Raw genomic sequence first — 24,568 nt, forward strand, 5'->3', positions numbered from 1 at the left:
AAGGCAAAAAAGTACACACACACACGCCCCTCTTATACCAGCAGAATGCTATACAGTAATAATTGAGTCCATTTATGATCATAATATTTCTGCAATTTGGAAAAATACAAAGCTGACTCCATACTGTACTCTTCATCTCTCCTCCTCTGCCAAAAAATCCAAATGGATTGAATGAAAACTTAAAAGCACTAAAAGAAAATATAGCTTATTTCTTATGATCTTGGAATTTAAAAACCCTTTGTAAACATAAACTGGGGGGAAATAATTATAAATATGACAGAAAAAGAACTAATTTACTTAATATACAAAGAGTGTTTACATATCAGTTAATTTTAACAATTAGGAAAATGGTTTAAGAACATCGAATAGCAGTTTATAATTCACAGAAAAGGGAACTGAGATTGCCAATAAACATGTACAAATGTCCTCAATCTCATAATTAAAGAAATGCACACTAAAGCCATAATGAAATACCATTTTTTACTAATTAAACAGGCAAAAGATTTTGAAGTTCAGCCACATCTCATGTTGAAGATAGCAGGTAGAAACATGCACTGCTGATAGACACTTAAATTGATGTTGTCTTTATGGAGGGTAATTGAGCCATATCAAAAATTTGAATGCATATGCCCTTGGATCTAGCAATTTCACATCTGAGAATTTGAAGTATGAATGTATGCACATGTGCATGAAGATATATGTAGTAAGATATTCTGAATTTTGTTGCTAATCACAAAAAAAGGAAACTTAGATGGTCATCAAGGACTGTAAATTATTACAGGCTCATGTAAAGGAATACTATGTGGTCATTACAAATAGACAAAGTATATCTGTATGTTCCAATATGGATAGAAGTCCAAAATATTCTCTTAAAAACAGTATTATACCATCCCATTTATGTAAATGAATATGTATATAGACATATATGTTTGTATTTAAATATATTATGTATATTATGTTAAATACATACAAATATATTGTTATACAAATATATGTAATATACTATATATTACATACTTTATATAATTATATACATATATGGGTACCTTCGTATAAAATATCTCTGGGTTCACAAAAACGGTTAATGGCCTCCTTTCTATAGGAGGTTGTGGGAGGTACCCTTTTTTTATTCTTTACCTTCCATCCTTCTGAACTCCTGGAATTTTTTGCCTAGAGTATTTATCACTTATTGTAGGAGAAAAATTAAAAGATGATTAATTTTTTTAAAAAACCTGTTTCAAACCCATGTCTCCCTCTAGCTATTTTACTGTTGTCACCCCTTCACAGTCAGACTTGTGGAATTAATCTTCATTTCCTCATACTTCATTCATTTTCTCAACCCATTGAAATTTCATTTTTGTCCTCTTTTCTGAAACTGCTCTTGCCAAAGTCTCCAATACCTCTAAATTCAATTCCCAAATTCAGTGGCTACTATTAATCCACCTTTCTTGAGACACCTCTTTCCTGGCCTTCTGTGATACTTGACTCACCTGGTTTTTCTTCTCTCTCAAATTCTTCAGTGTCTTTTGTCAGTTTTGTAGCTTTAAATGTTAACATGCTTCAGGTTATGTTTTTAGGTTGTCTTCTCAATATGTATGTTCTGTTTCACTGTTCACATCTACCCCCACAGGAACCTCAAACTCAACTTGTATAAAACTTGATTTTATTTGTACTCTCACCTCAACCAGCATTGCCTCCTCTTTCCTATCCCTGTGAAGGATATCACCATCTTTCACCCAGTATTTCAAGCCAGAAATGAGCAGTTGTCCTGGACTCTACCCTCTCCCCAATTCCTCCAGCATTCCAGTCATCAAAGCCTATTTACCTCCTAAATCTCTCTCAGTGCCATCTACTTCTTCCCCATATCTGTTAGTCTAATTCGTTATCTTTACTCAGATTACTATCATAATCAATGAACTGGTTTCTAGGTCTTTCATTTCTTTTCTCTCCACTCTCTGTGTACTCCTTTCTTTCTCCACTCCTTAGCCAAGGTAGTTTTACTGAGACACACATCTTAGCATGTAATTCCCCTTCTACCACCTAAAGCCTTCCGATGTACATCTACTGGTATTGTGATCAAATTTAAATACCCACACATGACTACAAGTCTGTGATCTCTCTCAAACCTCATTATTCACCAGGCCTCACCCACTCCAACACCCCAGCCTCTTCTCCTTCTAACTTCCATACTGTAGTAGAGCCACACTGCTAAATTTCTTTCACTGCCTGAACACCACAGCCTTGCATACTGTCATACAGGCCTTTTCACATGCTATCCGTTTTCTCTAGATCTCCACACCTGCATATAGTGAAATCCACCCCATCCCCATGAAGATGGTTACAACTTTGTGTTACTGTTTTCTCCAAGAAGTCTTCTCTGAACCACCCCCACCTTAAAATCCTCTACTTAGTGCTCATAGAGACTTTTTTTGGCATCCTTTTTCGTAAGTCTTGTCACATTGTATTATAATGGATTGTTAACTCACTAAATTATAAATTTTGTGTGTGTACACAGACCATGCTTTTCTTCTTCACCTTTGTATTCCTTGCATCTACCTCTAATATAGTACCTGACCCATAATGCACACCAGGTAATTACTGGTTAGATAGATGGATTCATACATATATTCATTTATTCAACTAAATGAGAAACTAATGGGAAAGCAAATCAGTCATGAGTTTAGGAATTATTAAAAAGTCAATGTTGCCAAGCATGTTGGCTCACACCTGTAATCCTAGCACTTTGGAAGGCTGAGGCGGGCGGATCACCTGAGGTCAGGAGTTCAAGACCAGCCTGGCCAACATGGTAAAACCCCATCTCTACTCAAAATACAAAAATTAGCTGGGAGTGGTTGGTGGTGCACGTCTGTAATCCCAACTACTTGGGAAGTTGAGGCACGAGAATCACTTGAACCCAGGAGGCGGAAGTTGCAGTGAGCTGATATTGCACCACTGCACTCCAGCCTGGGTGACAAGAGAGAGACTATGTCTCAAAAAAAAAAGTCAGTGTTACTGAACTTCACCAGTTTTTTTCCTCTCTTATCCTTCTACCCATTACTTTTATGGCAATTATGAGACTAAAAGTCTAGCAACTGAAATCAGAAATAAGGAAATAAAAGCTGTAATCTGTCCACTCTTACTGGTATGTTACTTTAGTTGGATTATGAGTTTGGTTTGGTTTAGTTTCTGTTTTTTAAAATGCAATATAGTTATGTTTATATTGAATTTGTTTAATAGGTGCTAGTAGATTATATTACATTTGCAATTTAAGGACAAAAAGATATGTTATAACATGGTACAGTTTCTGTAAAGAAATTGTTGCCTAGTGTCTATCATATTGGAGGCAAGTTGGATTTTCTACTCCCTAGAATATGTCTTAATGTTTATAATCTAGTCTTCCTTCTGTATCCACCTTCACTGTATGTATACATGTATATGTACCAAGTACAAAGTAGGTAAGGATATTTTTGTCTATGCTGATACATTTCTTTACCATGAGTTTCTCATTTTGAGTGACAACTCAGGCTGACAAATATCCTTCTCCATCATTACCAGCTGGTCCCATTAGACCATCCTGTCCTAGAGGCTGAGAGCAGGGAGAAGTAAGACCTATATGTTATATTTCCATAAATAGCTTTTTAATGTGAGTGGTGTGGTATGTATTTTTAACCTAACATAAAAATCAGTGAGTAATATAAGCAGTAGAGACTACTGGCTTTAACTACAGCAGGTAAACCAGTTCAGCCGGTGCTGTCAGGATCCTCAGGCTAAACAAGTCTTTGCACATAAGTAGAGCTCTGGTGAATGAGCTCTAATTTCTTTTTTTTAATCCAGGGAGGAAAACCTTTAAAATTATAATACAAGAAAGGATCTGCACTTTCAAATGGCAAACATCAGTTGAATATTTTCACAAAATACCTAATTGGAAAATAATAAAATCCAGGGAGCAAGTAAAGCTACATTTTTCCCAAAATGAAAGCTCAAATTCAATTTTTAAAAAACTGATTAGACACTATATAAACTTGCTGGTAGAGAATTAGGATACTCAATTTTGTTAATTACTACCTAGGACATTTTTAAACAAAGTGAGTGCCTTAAAAATGCATACTGGTGAATACAACAGTATATTGCTACACCCAGCTTACTGGCTGAGCTGTCTCATCAGGAATTCACTGAAGCAGTCTGGAATCGTAACTGCCAAGCCAAGCAGAAACTCACCTGCACTGGAGTCCAGGATTTTATGTGGCAATAAGCATTTTTAATTAAAAGTTTCCCAATTCCTAAATTTGGAACTTAATCTGTAAACATGTAGCAGATTGAGCTAGCACCACCAAGCCTCATTGGAGCTGTGGGGGAAATGTGGCATTCTGAAAAATTGGCCAATTAAGCTGAGAAAATCCAGCTGTGTTTTACTTAAAATTGCACTAATCAGTGTTATTTTATTCCCTTTTTTTCTTCGCCAGTGTATCTGCTGTTATGTGTATGTTGGCTCCCCATCTCCCAACCCTTCACTTTTATCTTTTAAGACTGATTTCATATAGGGATGAGGATTCAAGCAATATAATACTCATTCACTTTAGTGAGTAATAGAAAGCCTCACCTGCCTTGTAGTTTATTTCTTAAAATTTAAGTCAGAAGCAGCAGATAATTTTCATCAGCAAAGCAATTAGATTTTAACCATTACCTATTACATTGCTAGAGGTCTTGAAGTTTACACAAAAATCAAGATTGTCTGCTGACCTTAAGATAAAAATATAAAGAATATGGTGTTCCTTAATTAGAAGTAAAATTGTCTCTGGGAAGCAGTTTTTTATTTAAATCAATACATAGTCTGTTGGAGCCCTGAATTATTCTTACAGAGTGTTCGGGATGATGGGGCAGTATGGAAAGTAGTCAGGGAGAGAACCTGGTCAGTAGTCAAGGGATTCACAAAGTCCATTTTCAAGGATGGGTTAGATTTTTTGATGAAGGCCGTTGTCAGATTGGACTGGGAATCATTATTTTAAACTCATTATTCTCCCAATAAATCCACATTCTGCTTTCTGTTAGAGGAGTAAACTCTGGTGCCAAACAGGACTACTAAAACTCTGTAGTTAGTAGATCTAAGAAAAATCAATTCAGAAGGAGGTAAACATGAATTAGAGGAAACTTGGGGTTACTAATGCTATTATATTGAAATACTTGTACAAATAATGCCTCCCCTGTCCCAAGCCATTCCCAAGTAAACATCTTCCTGTTTACTATAATCTTGCTTCTTGGGGAATTACTTCTGTCTTCTTAGAGACACTTTCTTCCCAATACAGGGAGGGCTTGCTTATTTATTCAGTAATAATGTTGAACATATTCATGACTTTGGTTTTCAATTCAGTACACACACACATAAAAATGCTAAAAAATATGAGATTCTGAAGTATGTATTAATTGAAATTTCGGTAACTAGGAAGAGTTTGGAGTTATAATTCTAAGTGGCTTAGTTTTAAATTCTCTTATGGCTACATTTGAAGTTGGACCTGAGTATCAAAATGAAACTTGTTCAGCACTGGAAATGCAGTGAAAAAATAGTTTTCACCATCTTTCTGTAAAAGAAAAAAATATATTTAACCCAGGTAAGTTTCAGTAAAATAATACCTAGAAACATTAAACCATGGTAGGCACTGTAAAGGAAACAGAACACATGTGAGAGAAAGCTTTGTACTTGCAAGGTGAGATATAGGAAATAGTTTCTAGTAGGGGCATGGGAATTGTATATGAAGCAAGCTAAAGTTTCTCAAGTTAGTCCCTAGTAGAGGTTTTACTTTTTATTTTTTATTTATTTTGTATTTTTGGTAGAGATGGAGTTTCACCATGTTGCCCAGGCTGGTCTCAAATTCCTAAGCTCAAGTGGTCTGCCCACCTCAGCCCCCCGAAGTGCTGAGATTACAGGCGTGAGCCACCTAGTAGAGGTTTTAATAAGAGATTATCTTCCACTCCCAGAGTTGGCCTCGTCTCTTTTCTATTGCCTTTTACTGAGAACTTGTTTATAGAAATGGGTAGAAGCCTCACCATTCTTTCCTTTCTGTCTTAAAGTAGTCAATTTTGCCATATTTGCAGAGCATGCCCCTTGTGTTATTCAAGCCATAGCTTCTTGCTGCCTTCCAGCTCTAATCTCCTTATAGGTGTAGCACCATGGCAACAGGCCCAGCCTAGAGCCCAGGTGCCTTGTTTGTTACCTGAGGGGCTGGGTGCAGCCTGAAGGAATAGAAGAAGGTATATTATGTATCCTACAAATTGTTTGGATAGATGAAGTCTTGATCTGTTGTTTGTGTTTCTGTTCTGCTTCTATGGAAGACTTGAAATAACACCTGGAAAACATTTATTCAAAGATGTTATCAGTAACCAAAGGCAACAAAGAAGCCATGTTCTATTTGTTCTCGTCTTCTAAACAGAGAGTTGTTTTCTGACATATAGTTCAGAAAGTGACTTGCTATACCGGGACATGTGGCACCGCTATGATTTGGGGTTGCACTGCCAGGTGGCTCTACCATTGCTTCATGTAGGTAGACATTTATTTTGTTTGAAATAAAATTAATTTATGCTTTAGAAATTTTTCCTAGAGAATTTAAAAAATAAAAGTTGCCTTTGTCCTACCTCCTTCTGTTATAAACATGCGTTAATCTTTCCTGTTGAGAAGCTCACCCCAGAGCATGAGAGGATTTTTCCTTCCAGCAACTCCTCCTGGGAAAAATGAGCTAGAATTGTTGTTTTGTTTAAGAAAGATTACAGTGTCCAGTTTCCTTAATCAGGCTTCCTGTATAGCATATTGGGAAAGATTATATGATAATTAAAGTACAATCTTTCTAACATTTAATTATTTATTGTTGATGTAGTATATTTGCAGTACATAACATGTCATTGTCTTATATATAGAACAAAGAGAAATAAATATAGAGCTTACATTGTTATATTTTTCTTTTTTGTTTTTTTAATTTTTAAATATTTTAATTTTTTGTTCTTGCCCAGTATCAGAAAAATAAACATTGCCATTTTAAGATACAAAACATTAGGTAGCATTTGTCCCTTTTGTGCATACTTTGTACTATCAACAAGAAATATAAATGTTGACTTTTTTACTTTAAAAATTACTAAATATCAGAACACATGTTTTGCAGCCTAAACTTTAAATGGTGGCTTATTTTTGTGTATGTGTGTGGAAGGAAGAACTAAAATGCTTATAAGCTTAAGATTTTTCTTATTTTATGAAATTTGATTAAACAATGTTAGAATAAAGGTAGAAAGGAGAAAGCAGCCTTAGTGCTAGTTCCTTATATCTTTTTACTTTATAATTTAACCAAAAGCTACTCTGGCATTAAATATTTAAGTTCCTTTTAGTGTTAATGTGGTTATTTCAAGGAATTAAATGAAGCTGCTTATTTAATGTGTTTTATAAAAACAATTGTCTTTACACAAGGCATTTTTTATCCTTATTACTAAGTACTTCTGCTTGAAATATATGTGTGTAACTATGCGTGTTTCCCTCAATAGATACTATAATTATTGGGTCAAACTGCATGGCCATCCAGTTTGGGATTCAAGAATATTGTACTTACGTTTGACTCCTTGAATTCTTTCAAGAGGAAGGCAGTGAAGTACTGGCTCTTGTAGTGACAAGAGTCATGATTCCTAGCATTCTTCTTATAAACAACTAGGAAACAAAATCAGCCAGAATGACCGAACAGTGTTGACAAAGACCTGTCTTCTAGATGAGAGTTTGGGCTTTTTTTTCCATGGTGGGAGGTTTCTTCAAGGCATTTTATTCTTTATTCATACTTATACAGTAAAGCATATATTGAACCAAAAGCCTGCCAGAAAAGAATTCTATATTGAGATGGAAATCAGGACTTTTGAAAGACAAGGTCTTGTGATAAAAAGTTGAGCTTCGACTCTCTCTCTGTGTGTGTGTGTGTGTGTGTGTGTGTGTGTGTTCTGCCAAAGTAGAAAGAAACAAAATGAAGATTCAGCCACTACTATTTTGTCAGTGATATAAGGATAAAGCTATAACATGAAAAACAAAAAGAAATAATTTGTCTTTTGGCAATACCTTTGCATAAGAAAGAATATATAAGATAACCTTATAGAGTATATATTTCTCCATCTTCCAAAATAGGAATAAGATTAAAAAACAATGTCTGTAATGGGATTTGAAGGTCACTCAAGACTAGTAAAATTATAGTATATTTTTATGCCATATTGAAAAAAAGTGTGTGTGCACTCACATAGATATATAGAGAGAATATATTTGCCACATAAACATGATTACTATTATTGTTACTATAGATTAACTATTAATTTGTTCCTCATTTATTTCTCCCCTTAGGCATTTGTACATTTATTGTTATACTCCATTGCATTAAACGTTCACTTCCTTACTGGCCAAGTTACACTACCTTAAATATCTTTTTCTACTTTTAGGTCTCGTGGGCTGCCTAAACTAAAAGAGTCACGTTCCCATGAATCCTTGCTGAGCCCGTGCAGCGCAGTGGAATGTCTGGATCTTGGTAGAGGGGAACCTGTATCAGTGAAACCACTTCATAGTAGCATCCTTGGGCAAGACTTCTGCTTTGAGGTAAAAATAAAGTGTAGAAAAAAGGAAGAGTAGTTAAACAACAGTTGGATTTTCTGTCCAGTAATTTTGCGATTTCATTACTGTGCAGTTGATGATTTAATTAACCGGTTTTCAGTTGCTAGCAATTATCTACTTACAGAGAAAAAGTTAGAAATCTTTTCATCTAATCATATTTGCAGTTAAAGTTATTAAAGATGGTTTTGCATTCCTTTTGGCTTTGTCTCCTTTCAGTAAAATTTGATTCTTAGTACATTTTCATCAGGGCACAAGACTAACAATAACGTTATGTTAGTATATTAATTTTTAGTATTGGTAAGGATGTCACTCATCATGTTATTTTTCTAACCACAGCATGAGTGGTTCAAGATCTGAGACCATGTTTTTCTTATTTATCCATCCATCCATCCATCTATGCATCCATCCTAATTCCAGGACATTTTGACCTAAATGTCTTATTTATTTTTGAAATCCCCTGTAACTAACCCAGACCCCAGCACATTGCAGGTGCCTGATTTTTGAATAAACAAAATTGCCAACTATCATAAGGTAATTTCTCCCTTCCAAATATATACTACTAGCCAGTTACAAGTAAAATTCAAAAACTATATATACATATAATTATACATACATAGAATTATTAGGGCTGAGATTTGATTAATTAACAAGAGCTTACTAAGTGACTGCAGATGAGTCCTATACTAGATAGATGTTGTAGAAGTCAAAAGATGTTTGGTTCCTCTTCTTATGGACCAGCACTGTGCAAAAGAAATATAGTACAGTCTGCATGCGTATCCAAAATATTATCATTTCAACATGTTCACTATCAGAGAAATTGCTTCCTTTTTTTAAAAACTAAGTCTTCAGAATCTGTTGTATGTTTACACTTGCAGCACATCTCAATCTAGAATAGCCATGTGAGGCTAGTAGCTGCTGTATTGGACACAGCATATAATCTGATCGGGTTTATTAGGTTGTGACCACAGATTGAGTTAATAAGTGAGCAAACTTCAGCAATTTGGGCAGGACATTTATTGGTGTTCTTTTTTATAAAAATCAGTTGAACTTTCTCATATTTGTGGAACTCAGTTCATTAGGCTGTATACCAAGCCCAGAGTTAGGTGCTAAGTATATAACAACATATTTCATTTTTAAAGGACTGTGTTAATAGTGGTCAGGCTAACCTAATAAATGACTAGAAATCAACAGACTGGTTGTGTAGTGGAGGAAAAATGGGTTCCAAAGGTAGTAATTCAATATTAGTAACTCTTCAATTTCATTTAGCACCCTTCTATAATATAGTGAAGACAGTCTCAAGAAATCTGATAAGCTGTTTCAGAACTCTCATCCTTTATTACCTATTTTTTACTAACTCAAAGTTGAACATCTTTATTTGCAGGTAATTTAAGGTATTGCCTAAAAGGCCTTTAATTTTGATTTTTCTGAACCATAGGCCAGTTTTAATTTCCTCGGATGAATTTAAAATAGTCTTTGTTCTCATACCTGGAAATGGATGTGGATGCTACCTAAGCAAAAAGCAGATGTAGATGTAGATATAGGTATCAGAAAACTAACAAAGATCATCTTAGTTTCTTATGGTATGATTTAGGTTCATGGCATATGTCTAACTCACAGCTTTGCATTCCTTTTGGCCTTGTCTACTTTCAATAAAATTAGACTCTTAGTACATTTTCATCAGAGGACGAGACTAACAATAACACTAAATTAGTATATTAATTTTTTAGCATTGGTAAGGATGTCGCTCATTATGTTATTTTTCTAACCACAGCATGAGTAGTTCGGGATCTGAGACCACGTTTTTCTTATCTATCCATCCATCTATCCTAATTCCAGGACATTTCGACCTTATCATTTAAGAGTTAGAGGTATGCTGTGAACCATAATGACAGAGCCCTGAAATCCAGTGTTTTCTTTTTCTTATGTCTAATTTTTATGTTGAAGGTTACCTACTTAAGTGGAAGTAAATGCTTCAGCTGTAACTCTGCTTCTGAGAGAGATAAGTGGATGGAAAACCTTCGCAGGACAGTTCAACCTAATAAGGTAATAGTAGCTTCAAGTATCTGAAAAATGTATAACTTTGTAAGCAGTTAGTTGGTAGAAGGTAAGTGTGGTAGTAATACCTTAATTTGTCTACAGCTTGAGAGTTTTAAAGCACATTTATATGTTACGCCATTTGTAGTAAGCTCTTATTGTATTGTTATAAAGAAGTATCTGAGACTGGGTAATGTATCAAGAAAAGCAGTTTAATTGGCTCATGGTTCTGCAGGCTTTACAGGAAGCATGGTGCTATTATCTGCTCAGCCTCTAGGAAGGCCTCAGGAAACTTACAGTCATGGCAGAAGGCAGAAGGGGAGCAGGCACATCACATGGTGAAAGCAGGAGCAAGCAAGAGAGAGAGTGTGTGTGAGAGTGATTTGGGGGGAAGGTGCCACACACTTTTAAACCACCAGATCTCACAGGAACTCAGTATCAGGAAGATGGCACCAAGGCATGAGGAATCTGCCACCATGATCCAAACACCTCCCACCAGACCCCACCTCTAGCATTGGGGATTACAATTCAGCATAAAATTTGGGCAGGGACAACTATCCAAACGGTGTTATCATTTTAAGCTAAAAACAGTCTTACTGCAGATATTATTGCCATGGTTCTACCAGCATGGATAAAAGGACTCTGAAAAGTTAGGTGAATTGGCCATGTCAGAAGCCAGTACATGATAGAAGAGGGACTAGAATACAAACTTCTTAACAGCTTATCTCTTTTATTTGCAGAAATTAGACTGGTTATATGAAAACTTACCATTACAAAATGATATTTTCTTAACCCAAGTAAATAAAATAGAATGAACTATATATAATATATATAATGAACTATATATAATTCTTCAAGATTCTAATGCATGCTTGTTTAGAGCTTGCTGTTAACCTAAGCAATGAGATAGCAATCCCTTTCATTATTTGTTGACTCCCCTTAATAGAGTACCTAATGAACATTGCCAACTTAAGAAAAAAATGTTTTTTTTTTCTGCAATGTCAGCTCTGAAATTCAACTTTGTTGCCTCTTTATAGGACAATTGCAGGCGAGCTGAAAATGTTCTTCGTTTATGGATCATTGAAGCCAAGGACCTTGCCCCTAAAAAGAAATATTTCTGCGAACTGTGCCTTGATGATACCCTCTTTGCTCGTACAACCAGCAAGACCAAAGCAGACAATATTTTCTGGGGCGAACATTTTGAATTCTTCAGCCTTCCACCTCTTCATAGTATCACAGTTCACATTTACAAGGATGTGGAAAAAAAGAAAAAAAAGGACAAGAATAATTATGTAGGGCTAGTCAACATCCCCACTGCCAGTGTGACTGGTCGCCAATTTGTAGAAAAGTGGTATCCGGTGAGTACACCTACACCCAACAAAGGAAAGACAGGAGGACCTTCTATTCGGATTAAATCACGTTTCCAAACTATCACCATTCTGCCTATGGAGCAATACAAAGAATTTGCAGAATTTGTCACCAGCAACTACACCATGCTGTGTTCTGTCCTTGAGCCAGTAATTAGTGTGAGAAATAAAGAGGAGTTGGCTTGTGCCTTAGTGCACATTCTTCAAAGTACTGGCAGAGCCAAGGTAAGTGGAAAAGAAGGATTGTAGTACCTGAAGTCTCTTCCCTACCTTTCATAAACCAAGATATGGATACCGTAGAAATCCAAATTAGAGAAATGTGCTTTACTATTGGTCAAAACAAGAAGAATTAAGAAGATAACCTATTAGATCCAGAAAAGATGAAGATTATAAAACTAAACAAGTAAAATGGAGAAACCAACAAATATTTAAAGTCCATTTGCATGAAACATAGATAACACAGCCAGCTCTTTCTTGTCTGACAAAATAAATGGTAGGATTGGCATGATAACCCTACAGGATGTTCAAGGTTCCTTATCTTTAATTTAGTTCTAGAGTGTTGTATGGTGGCTTTCTTCCTCACTGTATTTTGTTTAAGATTAACTGATGACTGTATCCTCTAGGCACAGAAGGAAGTATTCTAGAAGTATCTTGAGTATTAGCAAGAGTCTTTGTGGGATTAAAATCTATATTTAGAATAAAAATCCAAGGGATATGATACAATTGGTAGCTGTTTCATGATACACTTACCTTATTTCACCTTGGATAGAAGTAAAAACTCGGGAATATTTTTTATTTAAAGCAGAAATATGCTGGTTGTAGGAAGAACAAAAACCAGTTGAGAGAGTCTTTGACCTATGAAGGATATTAACTAGGAAGAGTTACCATTATACTGTATGCAAACTGGTCATGATAAAATTACATCTCAGATCCAAAGAAACTCACAGCTAGAATAATGTATTTAGAATCAAACAAAGTACAATTACTATTTCTTGATATGTTGGAATGTATCAATATATTCAATATTTAGTCTCTTATCTGGCTTCTGTGGATTATAACTTTTGTGTTTAAATTTACTTATAATCTTGGGCATTCTGTCATTAAAAAAGCTTACGAGTTTGGAGCAAGGTGTCACTGAAATTTTGAATTGTATGGATATATTTCTACTTTTCAGTTGCTCAAGGTTCAGAATATACATTAAGACTTTTTTTAATGACTTAATATTGATTTACGTACATTTTAGGTAGAATAAACACCCATTTAAAGTGGAAAAGTTCAGTAAGCTTTGACCGATTTTGCACCCATTGAAACCACCACTGTGATCAAGATACAGAATGTTACCGTTACCCCTAAGTTTCCTCCTGTCTCTTAGCATTAAGTTTAATAGTGATTCCTAAGTCTACAACTCTGTTATACTGTTAAGCTGCCCCAGAGTAAGTCCCATTGATGTTTAAAATGCTTAATTTTAAAGTAAAAGTAAATCAGCATATTCCTCTTATTTTGGCATTTGCAGCCCTTGAAATATCCAATAATTATATAGCATTCAAAATATACGATGTTATCACATTTCAAACTGAACAACCAACACTGAGCTTTACTAGAAGTTCTTTAAGACTGCTGAGGAATGAAGCAGCTGTTTCTTTGCACCTTTATTTCCCCTTATGCTATCCTTCTGGATCAATGGATGGATGAATGGATGGATAGATGGATGGATGGATGGATGGATGGATGGATGGATGGATGGATGGATGGATGGGTGGGCGGGCAGACAGAAAGATAGCCTAGACAATGACTTCAAGTGATGAGTTCAGTAGATTCTACATTGATACTGTGGACTGATTTGTAACTATTATATATTGAACTCCTAATATATGGCAGAAACTGTTAGGTACTGGAGATATGGTGGTAAACAAAAACAGAAACTGGTTTTCTGGGGAAAAATATTAAGTAATTACAGAAATAAATATGATTACAGTGGGAACTGCAGAGGATAAAAAGAGAGATGATACTATGAAATGGAGCAAGGGGAGCTGACTAATGGAGTTCAGGGGCAATGTTGGTCAGGGATGCCTTCACTGAGGAAATGATGTGTGAACTAAAATCCAAAGGATCCCAGGAATGAGCTACATGACAGTGGGAGTGGAAGCAAGGGTGGAAGCAGAGCAGAACTGAGAACAGTATTTGGAAAAAAAAAAAAAAAAAGAAAAGGCTTTGTGGCGAATAGAGAACATTGTGTGTATTAGAAAGGGCTTGGTGTATTAAAGGACCTAAAAAGAAAAGGTACAAGGCTTGAAAGGTAGACAGAAACCAGAAAATATATGGACTTGTAGACTGCATTCAGAATTATGGCCTTTATCAAAAGCGCAACGGAAAATCTTTGAGGAAATTTTAAATGTAGGGGTAGTAACACCTAAGATTTTATCCTGATTGCTTTTTTTCCTTTCAGATGAATCTGATAGCTTTAGTTTAAAGCAGCATTTCCAGGATGTCTGATATTTCAGCAGTCTCTTCTAATGTGTATTATTTATTCAGTTGCTTTCTGCCTGATTGAACATTATTCTACCAGGATTTTCTGACTGACTTGGTGATGTCTGAGGTGGATCGTTGTGGAGAGCATGATGTCTTGATCTTCAGAGAGAACACTATTGCCACCAAATCCATTGAGGAATACCTCAAGTTGGTGGGACAACAGTATCTTCATGACGCACTGGGTATGAAAGAGAAAAACATCTATTTTCTTTTCTTTACTTTTCAATTTTAAGTTATTTCACGCCCATGAGACAAATGCATTGAGCTCAAATTCTACATGTTATTTAGTTCTAGCTGACTCAGGTGTTAAGGTTTGAATCGTGGCTGTAAGAAGTCTGCAGTACTCACCAGTAGAGAAATAATAATAAATGTAGAAACAGAAACCTTGTCAGCATACACTGCTACCCCGGGTCCCCAGCTTCATGATTCCAGGATGCACAGTAATATCAGTAGTGTGCACTGATAGATCTGAGGTGGTCTGTTTTGCCCAAAGTTTTGGGTGTTTATATGATGATATTATTACCCAGTCTTGAGAGTGTTACCCTGACATTTGTTATCATGCATGCAAAACTCTAATCAAAAGTGAAGAAACTCTTGCCACTTCCCACAACTTCCCCACAAATTTCTGCCTTTGAGGTCTCTAGAATTTTTAACATAACTAATTTTTGTCCAATCAGTAGTCCTTGCTGACTAGGCTATGCACTTGCAGTTCCAGATTTGGTCATGAAATTGAGGCATTAACCACTAGAGTAAGGTACTGTGCTGGTCACTTTAATATACATCGTGATAGAGCAGATCTGAGTCCCTTGAAGGAAATAGCCCTTTGTTTTACCTCCATATCCCCACCACCTGCACAGACTGTTGAGCAGCACTGTCCGATAGAAATATAATATGACCCATGTGTGAGTAATTTTATTTATTTTTATTTTTGGAGTAATTTTAAATATTCTAGTAGTCACAGTATTAAAAAGGATGAAGAGAAACAGGTGAAACTGATAACATATTTCATTTGACCCAGTATATCCAAATACTATTTAATGGTTTAGAAGAATAAAAGTTATTAATTAGGTATTTTACTTTTTTATTCTTTTTGAAAATCAGTGTGTATTTCACATGTATCACACATTTTAATTTGCACAAGCCATTTCTAATGCCCAGCAGCCACATGTGACTATCAAGAGTAGAAGGTAAAAATATGTTGAATGATTGGAGAGATTTTTACCCTCAAGGAGTTTGCAATGTAAGGATATAACATTATGGATATCTCTATACCAAAAAGAGACATTCTGTGTTCTTTCAAAGAATTTTAAAAAATTGAATCCAGCTGATAGAATTGTCAAACTTTCTGTGTGAAATACATTTATGTTTTGTATGTAGTTTGATGAATAGAAAGGTTAAAAACAGACATTGAGCAAGAGCAGATAAGAAGATAAGATAAGAAGTAGCATGGGGGAAGGACCCATGAACAAAAAGACATAGAGGTGGGACAGAACCAGGAATATGTGGAATAAAACCATTTAGCTGGAAAAAGACATGAAAGAAACATGTGAACAACAAACAAAAAGATTAAACAATAATTAGAACCAATTTGTGAAAACCTCAAATGCATGGGTGAAGATTCAAAGTTTACAGTAATCATTGGAGAGCCACTGAAAGTTTTGAGCAGGGTGTTTTTGGTGGAATTAACTTAGCAGACTGATTAAGACGAGTTGTATCCAGGCATGGTGGCTCACATCTATAGTCCCAGCTACTCAGGAGGCTGAGGCAAGAGAACTGCTTGAGCCCAGGAGTTCGAGGTAGCAGTGAGCTGTGGTCACATCACTGCACTCCAGCCTGGGTGACAGAAAAAGACCTTGTCTTTTAAAAAAAAAAAAAAAAGGGTGAAGAAAGCCTACTGAAAGCCAATCAATTAAGAAGCCATTGTAGGCTGGGCACGGTGGCTCACACTTGTAATCCCAACACTTTAGGAGGCCGAGGCAGGCCCATCACCCAAGGTCAGGAGTTCAAGACCAGCCTGGCCAACATGCTGAAACCCCATCTCTACTAAAAATACAAAAATTAGCCAGGCATGGTGGTGGGCACCTGTAATCCCAGCTACTAAGGAGGCTGAGGCAGGAGAATCTCTTGATCCAGAGAGGTGGAGGTTGCAGTAAGCCAAGATTATGCCATTGCACTCCAGCCTGGGAGACAAGAGCAAAACTCCTTCTCTTAAAAAAAAAAAAAAAAAAAAAAAGCCATTGTAATAAGAAAGAATGAGACTCTGAATGACTGTAATCATGCAAGTAAGAATAGAGAGGAAGACGGATATGAGAAATATTAAGGTTGAACTGATAGAACTTGGCAAATTTTTCAGTTTGTGGGAAGGAAGGAGGGAACAAATATTACAGAGAATTGTGGGGTTTTGTGAGTGACTAGGGGGATGACAAGATTCTTAACAGGAATAGAAACCACAGAAGTAGTAGGCATGAAACAGGGGAAATTACATATGTATTCAGTTTGAAGTTCTAGTAGGAAATCTCAGGGGTTTTAGGTAGGAAATCTAAGATACCTGTCTAGCTGGCTGTTGGAAGTTTGAGACTAATTTATGCATGTGGAGAGGTTAAATGAAGCTGTAAGATTACCAGAGCAGGAAGAGAACAGGGCCAAGGATAGATCTTAGAGTGCACCTGGGTTTATGGTATAGAATGAAGAAGAGGAGTCAGAGAAGTGATCAGAGAAAGAGAGAGCATCCAAAAAAGAAAGAAAACCAGGAAAATACTGAGTCCTAGATACCAATAGAGAAGAGAGCATCAGTAGAGTCAGAAATTATGGAAGGTAAAGAAAAAGAATGGATATTGCATTTGGCACCTTAAATATCACTAATGATGGCTCACACTGGTTTCAGGAGGAAAGGAGCCAGGCTGTAAGGAATAGAGTGAGTCGCCATTCAAGAAACAGGATCACTGTATTTACATGAAGCAGATGCATTATAGTAGCTACTACAATTAGTTTCTGCTCTGAAGCAGATTTTTTGTCTTCCTGCTTATCTTCATATTTTTTTCTCTAATCATATAGACATTAAGAATGGTACAAAGAGCTTAAGAAAAGTACAAAGAGGTTTATAGTGTCATTTACATAAAGAGCTTATTACAGTCATAAATTATATCTCATGATTTGCTTTAATGATTTGTGTTTTGTTAAAAAAAAGTCCACCAAAAAAAAAAAAAGCATCTCAAACCATATTCTTCATTCTGTGGAGATAGGAGTGAATATTTATTGACTACCTGCTTCTTTGAAATCAAATATTCATATTTGAAATTCAGTGTGCTAAACAGGATTTCTGAATGAAATAATTTCCAAAGCGAAAAGTGGATACCAGTCTTTTTATAACAGTGAATGATTAAATAGCCAATGGGCTCAATGAGGCATGAAAATTAATTTAGTGGACATGGGAAGAAATTCAAGTAACCCCTCAGAAATCTCTGTAATAATATTTATAATCCAAGAGCAAGGGCCAGAGTAGTAAAAATGGCTGCTGCTTCTAAGAGCATAAACAGAATTAATTGGTAAGCTTCTTCAGGACAGGGGCTGTATTGTCTTCTTCTCATTAAAGTTTTGCTATATTTCATATACTTTGGGCAGGAAATAGATGCTGTTTCCAGACCGCTTGAAGAATTTTCAGAGACAATTGATTTTAAAAGTTGCCAGTAATAGTGTACGATATCTGTCTGCTTCTTAGCCAGTCCTTATCTTAATTAAAGCGTTACTCTTTCTGCACAGGCTCTGCATTGTTTAGACTTAAATCTTCCATCTGTAATCCCATTTTACCTTTCCAATTGAAATCAGATTGCACCTTGGTATCCTGTGACACACAGGAAATACTATCTGTGAGATATACAAAAGAAAGCCCTGATGAAAAGACCTGATTTCCACTTGTAGCAGTGGAGGCAAATTCCTTTCGGCAGTAATATGTCCATCCTTGTTGACGTATTCCTACATGTGAAATTTTTATGCTAGATGGTAATGAGTTAATGATTTACATAGAAAATACATCATAGAACATTCTGGGCACAAACTTAACATGTAAACAACATAACGAGCATCCCCTTTGGCTCTGGTTTTTTTTTTCAAATGCAAGAAGGCAAACTTAAGTGGGTTTTTTAATCTGTCTTGGTAATTTTGATCAATTAAGCACCTTCTAGTTACAAATCAATAAAAGCCTCTCCTTTTCATATGGTACATTCTGCATGCTCAAACATTGGTTATTGTTTCAACAGTTAAAGTATTATTTTTCTATTTTGGAGCATTTTAAATATGTGATAATCAGGGAGAAAAACTTTTTAAGCTGGTACTATAGACAATTAATTTACTTCTGGGCCCTGGAGTTATTTATCTGGCACTTTTCTTGAAGAGTTAAAGAAAAATACTGTTAATATTCATGTTTATTTATTAATATTAGTATTTTCTTCCCTTGAATACATATAACCTAAAAGAACTCACTAAACAGAATATTTAGGATACAAGTGTAGAGTTTGGCCAGTTTTTACATGGGATATTTGACATTGATTTCTTAGTTTTAAATTTAGGTACTCTTTAAATGAAGTTCATTTGTGGAAACACATAGCACAGGAGACATAGAGAACATATTGAATACATATCTTGTGAGAATTGGTAACATTTTAAAAAAGGCTTTTACTAGTTTTGGCCATTTCACTTTACAAAAAATTATTCAAAAGTTGCATGATTTTTAAATTAAAATAATTTTTGTATAGTGCTCCTACTAAGAGCCAGGTACCGTATTAGATGCTTTTCATGCATTATGTCTGTTCCTCACCACAACTCTACAGGATGGTTGCTATTAACACTGTTTTACAAATAAGACAGCTGAAACTCAGACTAATTAAGTGACTTTTCCAGGCCCCACAGTTAAATGATGGATCCAGGATTTGAGCCTAGATCTCTCTGACCTTAATGCCTTTAATTTTTCTGTGCACCACTTTCCTTTCTGTACACCACATTGTTTCCTGTTCTCTAAGCATTTTTCCTCAAAATTATCACTTCTCATCCCCTGTCACAGGTATTTTTAAAAGCTTTCATTTATCCAAATACTAACGGCTTTGATAAAAATGCTCTTTCTGCTGCTGCTGCTGCTGCTGCTGCTTAGTTTTGCAGGCATTATTGGTCACTTTCATGAAGTCTGTTATAACTAGCCTGAACCTCAAGTAATAAATACATATTTAGGAGGATCTTTGAAAGGTCCACTCCTCTTTCATAAAGACCTGTAAAAAACCAAGAATACGTACTGCCATCTCTGATAAATATTTATTGAGCACCAGTAACATTTTGGGAGCTATTCAGAAGAGTCAAGATTTGAACATGAATAAAACCTAGTACCTAACCTCTGAAGGTATTCATCCTAGAAATGAAACAAACACAAACAATGAGAAATATGAAGTAGTCGAAGATATACAAGGTATGGTGTATACTAGAGGATAAACAGGTAAGGTAGGAATTTGTTTTTTCAGGGAATAGTCGGTGTATCTTCATAGAGCATAGGCCATATGAACAGGGCTTCTAAACTAAATTTATATGGAAAAGCATATACAGATTATGTAACAAGGAGATCTGCTATAATATTGTGCAATGTTGAATGACTGTCTCCGTTACAAGAGGGAAGCATAGAAGATAGATCCTTACTTGCATCTGTGTTTGGCACCAACATTAGCACTTAAAACCTTCAGTGCACTATTCAATCAAGCTTGGGTCATTTGTTCTTCTAGAATAACAATAATAGTCACCTAAGTAGAGCGAGCCTTAAAACATAACAAGTTTATACTAATTAAATATATATTTAGTTTAATACATTTTTTGAGTAGTATCATTACCACTTTTATAAATACTGTGATGATGATGTTAGTGATTGCTGTTATTCCACTTGCAGGATAAGAAAAATAACATGATATGTAGGATGTGGCAACTCTTGGGTTCCAAAGCAATGAGGCTTCATGGACCATCTTTTTTGCCCTCCCTGTCAGATCTAGAAAAGAATTCCCCATTACACATTTTAGGACAGAAATCATAAGTCCTTTTATTCTATTCAGGAAGACACTGTTTATAGCTATACTGTCATCTTCTCTCTTCAAATAGGGGAGTTTATCAAAGCTTTGTATGAGTCAGATGAGAACTGTGAAGTGGATCCCAGCAAATGTTCATCTAGTGAACTGATAGACCATCAGAGCAACCTGAAAATGTGCTGTGAGCTGGCTTTCTGCAAGATCATCAACTCTTATTGGTGAGCTTATCTTATCCTCTGCCTTACATTTTTTCATGTAAAAGTCATCACAATGGAACTTACATTTTTTCATGTAAAAGTCATCACAATGTTAACAATTATTTTACAACCAAAGGGGAGGGTCTTGGAGAAAAATTGAAAGTTTCCCTAATACAGTCCCATCTAAAATTGAAATCTCCATTGTAAGCAGAAGTACTTTTGAACTGGCTATCTACTTAAATATAATCTCTCTAATAGAATATTAGTACTATAGCCTCTGATATCAAAAGTATTTCTTTTGCTTTCTAAAATATTTACTAGTGTTGAACAGATGTGTTCATGAATTTTGATCATTGCTCTAACTCCAGCAATTGGTGAAATTTTGGAAAATTTTTGATAAACAGTCTTTAGAGAGATTATGGTGAGTTATACTAAACCAGATGGTTTAGTCAGGAGCCTCATGCCATTTTCCCACTTTGCAAAACTAAATTTAAACTAATCCAGAGTTCTGTAGCCTTGGGTTTCCAGTCTCCATCTGGCCTCTGTGAATTTTCCACCGCCTCTCAGCCATGAATCAGGTAAAACCTCATCCCGGAATTTCTACTAGGTCCTCCTCACAGCCTGACTCGTAAGCAAAGGTTATTGGGTCAGGGTGGAATCACTTGTGCTTGTACTGGTACTTCCGTGTTTAGAGGTTTTGGTACTTCTTTCCTTCCCTAGTGTTTTCCCTCGTGAGTTGAAAGAAGTGTTTGCATCATGGAAGCAGCAGTGCCTGAACCGTGGCAAGCAAGACATCAGCGAGAGGCTCATCAGTGCCTCATTATTTCTCCGTTTTCTGTGTCCAGCCATTATGTCTCCCAGTCTTTTCAACCTTATGCAGGAGTATCCTGATGACCGCACATCTCGGACTCTAACACTTATTGCCAAGGTCATTCAGAACCTGGCCAACTTTGCCAAGTAGGTGATACTGTTGTAACCACTTTAAAAATACAGTTTAAAAAATACTTGAGGCCTAAAATTTGGATGAGGGTTGCGAGCCTTATCACTCATGTTACCAGTTTTCACTGTGGTATTAATAAATATAGCAAAAAATTGGAAACAACTTAATCACTTCATAGAGGAATGGTTAAGTAACCTATGATACATGCATGCAATGGAATATTTGCAGGCACTACAAACTGTTTACAAAGACTATCCAATATAGAGCATGAAGATAAAATTATACTAAATTAAAAGTGCTGATAAAAATACTTTAGTGGAAAAAAAAGGGCAGAATAAAAAGTGGTATGTACACTGTTATCCCAGCAATATGAAAACACAAAAATCTAAGTATAAAAAAAGTTCGGAAGAAAAGACAAATTCTGTGGTTACAATATCTAAGACAATTATCCTGGCCACTTCAAAAAAGACAATTTTATGAAAAATGCAAAAGATGGAGGGGGGGCTATTCTAGATTAAAAGAGATTAAATGCAATACTTGAAACTTATTTGAATCTTAAGTTGGAAAGAAATACATATATGTCCTTTTGGGGGCAATGGGTGGAATTTAAATATAGACTATAAATAAGATAATTCGTGAATAATGTTTTTAAAAGTTTTAGAGTGATAATGGCATTGATTTATGTAAGAGATATTCCTTATTCTGAAGAAATGGACACTAAACTATTTAGAAGTGATGTCTGCAACTTAGTTTAAAATGGTTCCAGAAAGAAAAAAAATTCTGTATAGAAGGAGAGGGTGTGAAAGCAAACTTGGCAAATATAACAGTTGGTTATTGTAGATGAAAGGCATATGGGTATTCATTGTATATTCTTTCAACATTTCTGTAGGTTTAAAATTTTTCAAAAGAAAATTAGGAGAAAACAGTTGGGAAGGAAATGTACTAAAATATAAACAGCAGAGATATTTGGGTAGCTTGAATGAGACATCCACACCTTTTTCTTTCTACTTTTCATTGTTTCAAACTTTTTTCAGTAAGTTTATGTTATTTTTATAATTTATAGAAAATAAATTTAAGAAATGGCTGGGAAGGAATTCACATTTACAGAACTGACCACAAATTTACTCAATATTGATGCTTAAAGACAAGTTTCTGTTAGCAATGTATTGAAGAAAAAAATTGGAACTTCAGTGAACAGATTGTTTTCTAGTATAAGTGGTGGCTTTTTAGAGGTGTACTATTTTAATTTTGTATAATTTATATATAAGCCAATGCAGAAATATACATATTTATCCATATTTGAGCTAAAAAATATTTATATTTTATTTTGGAACAGGTTTTATGGACTTAAACTAGGCCCTGAAGATAGCTAGAATCTAGATAGGCAAAGGAGAGAAGTTGTTCTCTAGTGCGAGTAAATAGCATGGGCAAAAGCTTGGAGAAGAAAAAAATGTGTAATATATTTGGGAGACTTTGAAGAAGCTAGCAGTATTGAAGGTTTGTACTAGTGAGCTTTTGGTAGGTAAGTGAGGGGTATATTGCAGAGAAATTTAAATACCAGAAGTGAAAAAAAAAAAAAAAAAAAGTTTTGGCCTTACCCTTTAGAGAGAATAGAAAGCTATTCAAAGCATTAGAATATTAAAGTGATATTAAGAAAGTATGTTATAACATTTATCACTTATAGATAATAAAATTAGTCATTCCCTCCACAAAATAAAAAAAAAAAAGTCATAGTTCTGTGTAATGTCAAATCAAAATGATCATATCTCTCTTGAATATGTTCTTTCTCATTTTCTCATCCTCTACTTCAGGTTTGGTAACAAAGAAGAATACATGGCATTCATGAATGATTTTTTAGAACATGAATGGGGTGGAATGAAGCGCTTTCTTTTGGAGATCTCTAATCCAGACACCATCTCAAACACCCCAGGCTTTGATGGTTACATTGATCTGGGCCGAGAGCTTTCAGTTTTGCATTCCTTACTGTGGGAAGTAGTTTCCCAACTTGATAAGGTAAAGTAGGTTGGTGGAAGATAGAGAACTTTAATGTACCTGAATTCTGGAAAGTAACTATGGAGTGATAGCACTCACTCTTTCTGCTAATTGAAAGCAACCTTTTACCCTAGAAATCTGAGAGTAAATGGTCATCATTTCTGAGTAAAATATGAGATCGACAACCATGAAACTCTAGAAAACCATGACATTATTAATATATGTTTTTAATAATTATCTGAATTAATGGAGTATATTTCTCTAAATTTATACAGAGTGCATATCTGAAAACTTGACTAGAAACTAATATATTGGTATATACAGCCTTACGCGTGTCTAATAGGGTAAGATGAAACCTCATATAGTAATTTCTAATAAAAGTATAGATTTAGCTAAGAAAATACTAGGTTTATCATGTTTTAAGTAACTTTACCCATGAAACAAATTTTTTTACTCTACAAGTCATAGAGTTTCATATAATTATTAGTGCTAACAGTCACTGTTTTCTTGCTTTACAGATGTGAATTAAGAATACAGAAAGCAATTATTTTTAATCATTTGTTTGCTAAGAATTTTATTATACACCGTATTAATAAGTAAATATACACCATGCCAATCATTTTCTTCCTTCTGGAATTTAACAAAAAGGAATAGATTTGGTAGTAAAAAATAGTCTAATAGACTTGGGCTAGGCTTATTACAATAATTATTTATTGGTGTTTTTGTTTGCCACAGGCACTTTATAAATATGTGTGGTGGTATGTTAGAATAACCTCAAAAGACAGTTATTTTTCTATGATAATGATTTACTTGTTTTCCTCTATTTTCCTATCAATAAA

At 35.2% G+C, this 24,568-nt stretch overlaps 1 protein-coding gene across 4 annotated transcripts in view; it reads left to right on the plus strand.

Annotated features, from left to right (window-relative positions):
- Window positions 1–24,568, plus strand: part of RASAL2 (RAS protein activator like 2) — a 407,617-nt gene that overhangs the window by 356,840 nt on the left and 26,209 nt on the right. For all 4 annotated transcript variants that reach the window (XM_063627424.1, XM_055255689.2, XM_055255690.2 and 1 more), the window contains exons 6-12: window positions 8,449–8,602; window positions 10,562–10,660; window positions 11,689–12,243; window positions 14,585–14,729; window positions 20,674–20,818; window positions 21,518–21,754; window positions 23,549–23,750. In XM_063627424.1, the coding sequence (XP_063483494.1) occupies window positions 8,449–8,602; window positions 10,562–10,660; window positions 11,689–12,243; window positions 14,585–14,729; window positions 20,674–20,818; window positions 21,518–21,754; window positions 23,549–23,750 (1,537 nt within the window). The remainder of the gene's footprint in view (window positions 1–8,448; window positions 8,603–10,561; window positions 10,661–11,688; window positions 12,244–14,584; window positions 14,730–20,673; window positions 20,819–21,517; window positions 21,755–23,548; window positions 23,751–24,568) is intronic.

The sequence above is a fragment of the Symphalangus syndactylus genome, chromosome 12, assembly GCF_028878055.3.
Source record: "Symphalangus syndactylus isolate Jambi chromosome 12, NHGRI_mSymSyn1-v2.1_pri, whole genome shotgun sequence".
NCBI classification, from domain to species: Eukaryota; Metazoa; Chordata; class Mammalia; order Primates; family Hylobatidae; genus Symphalangus; species Symphalangus syndactylus.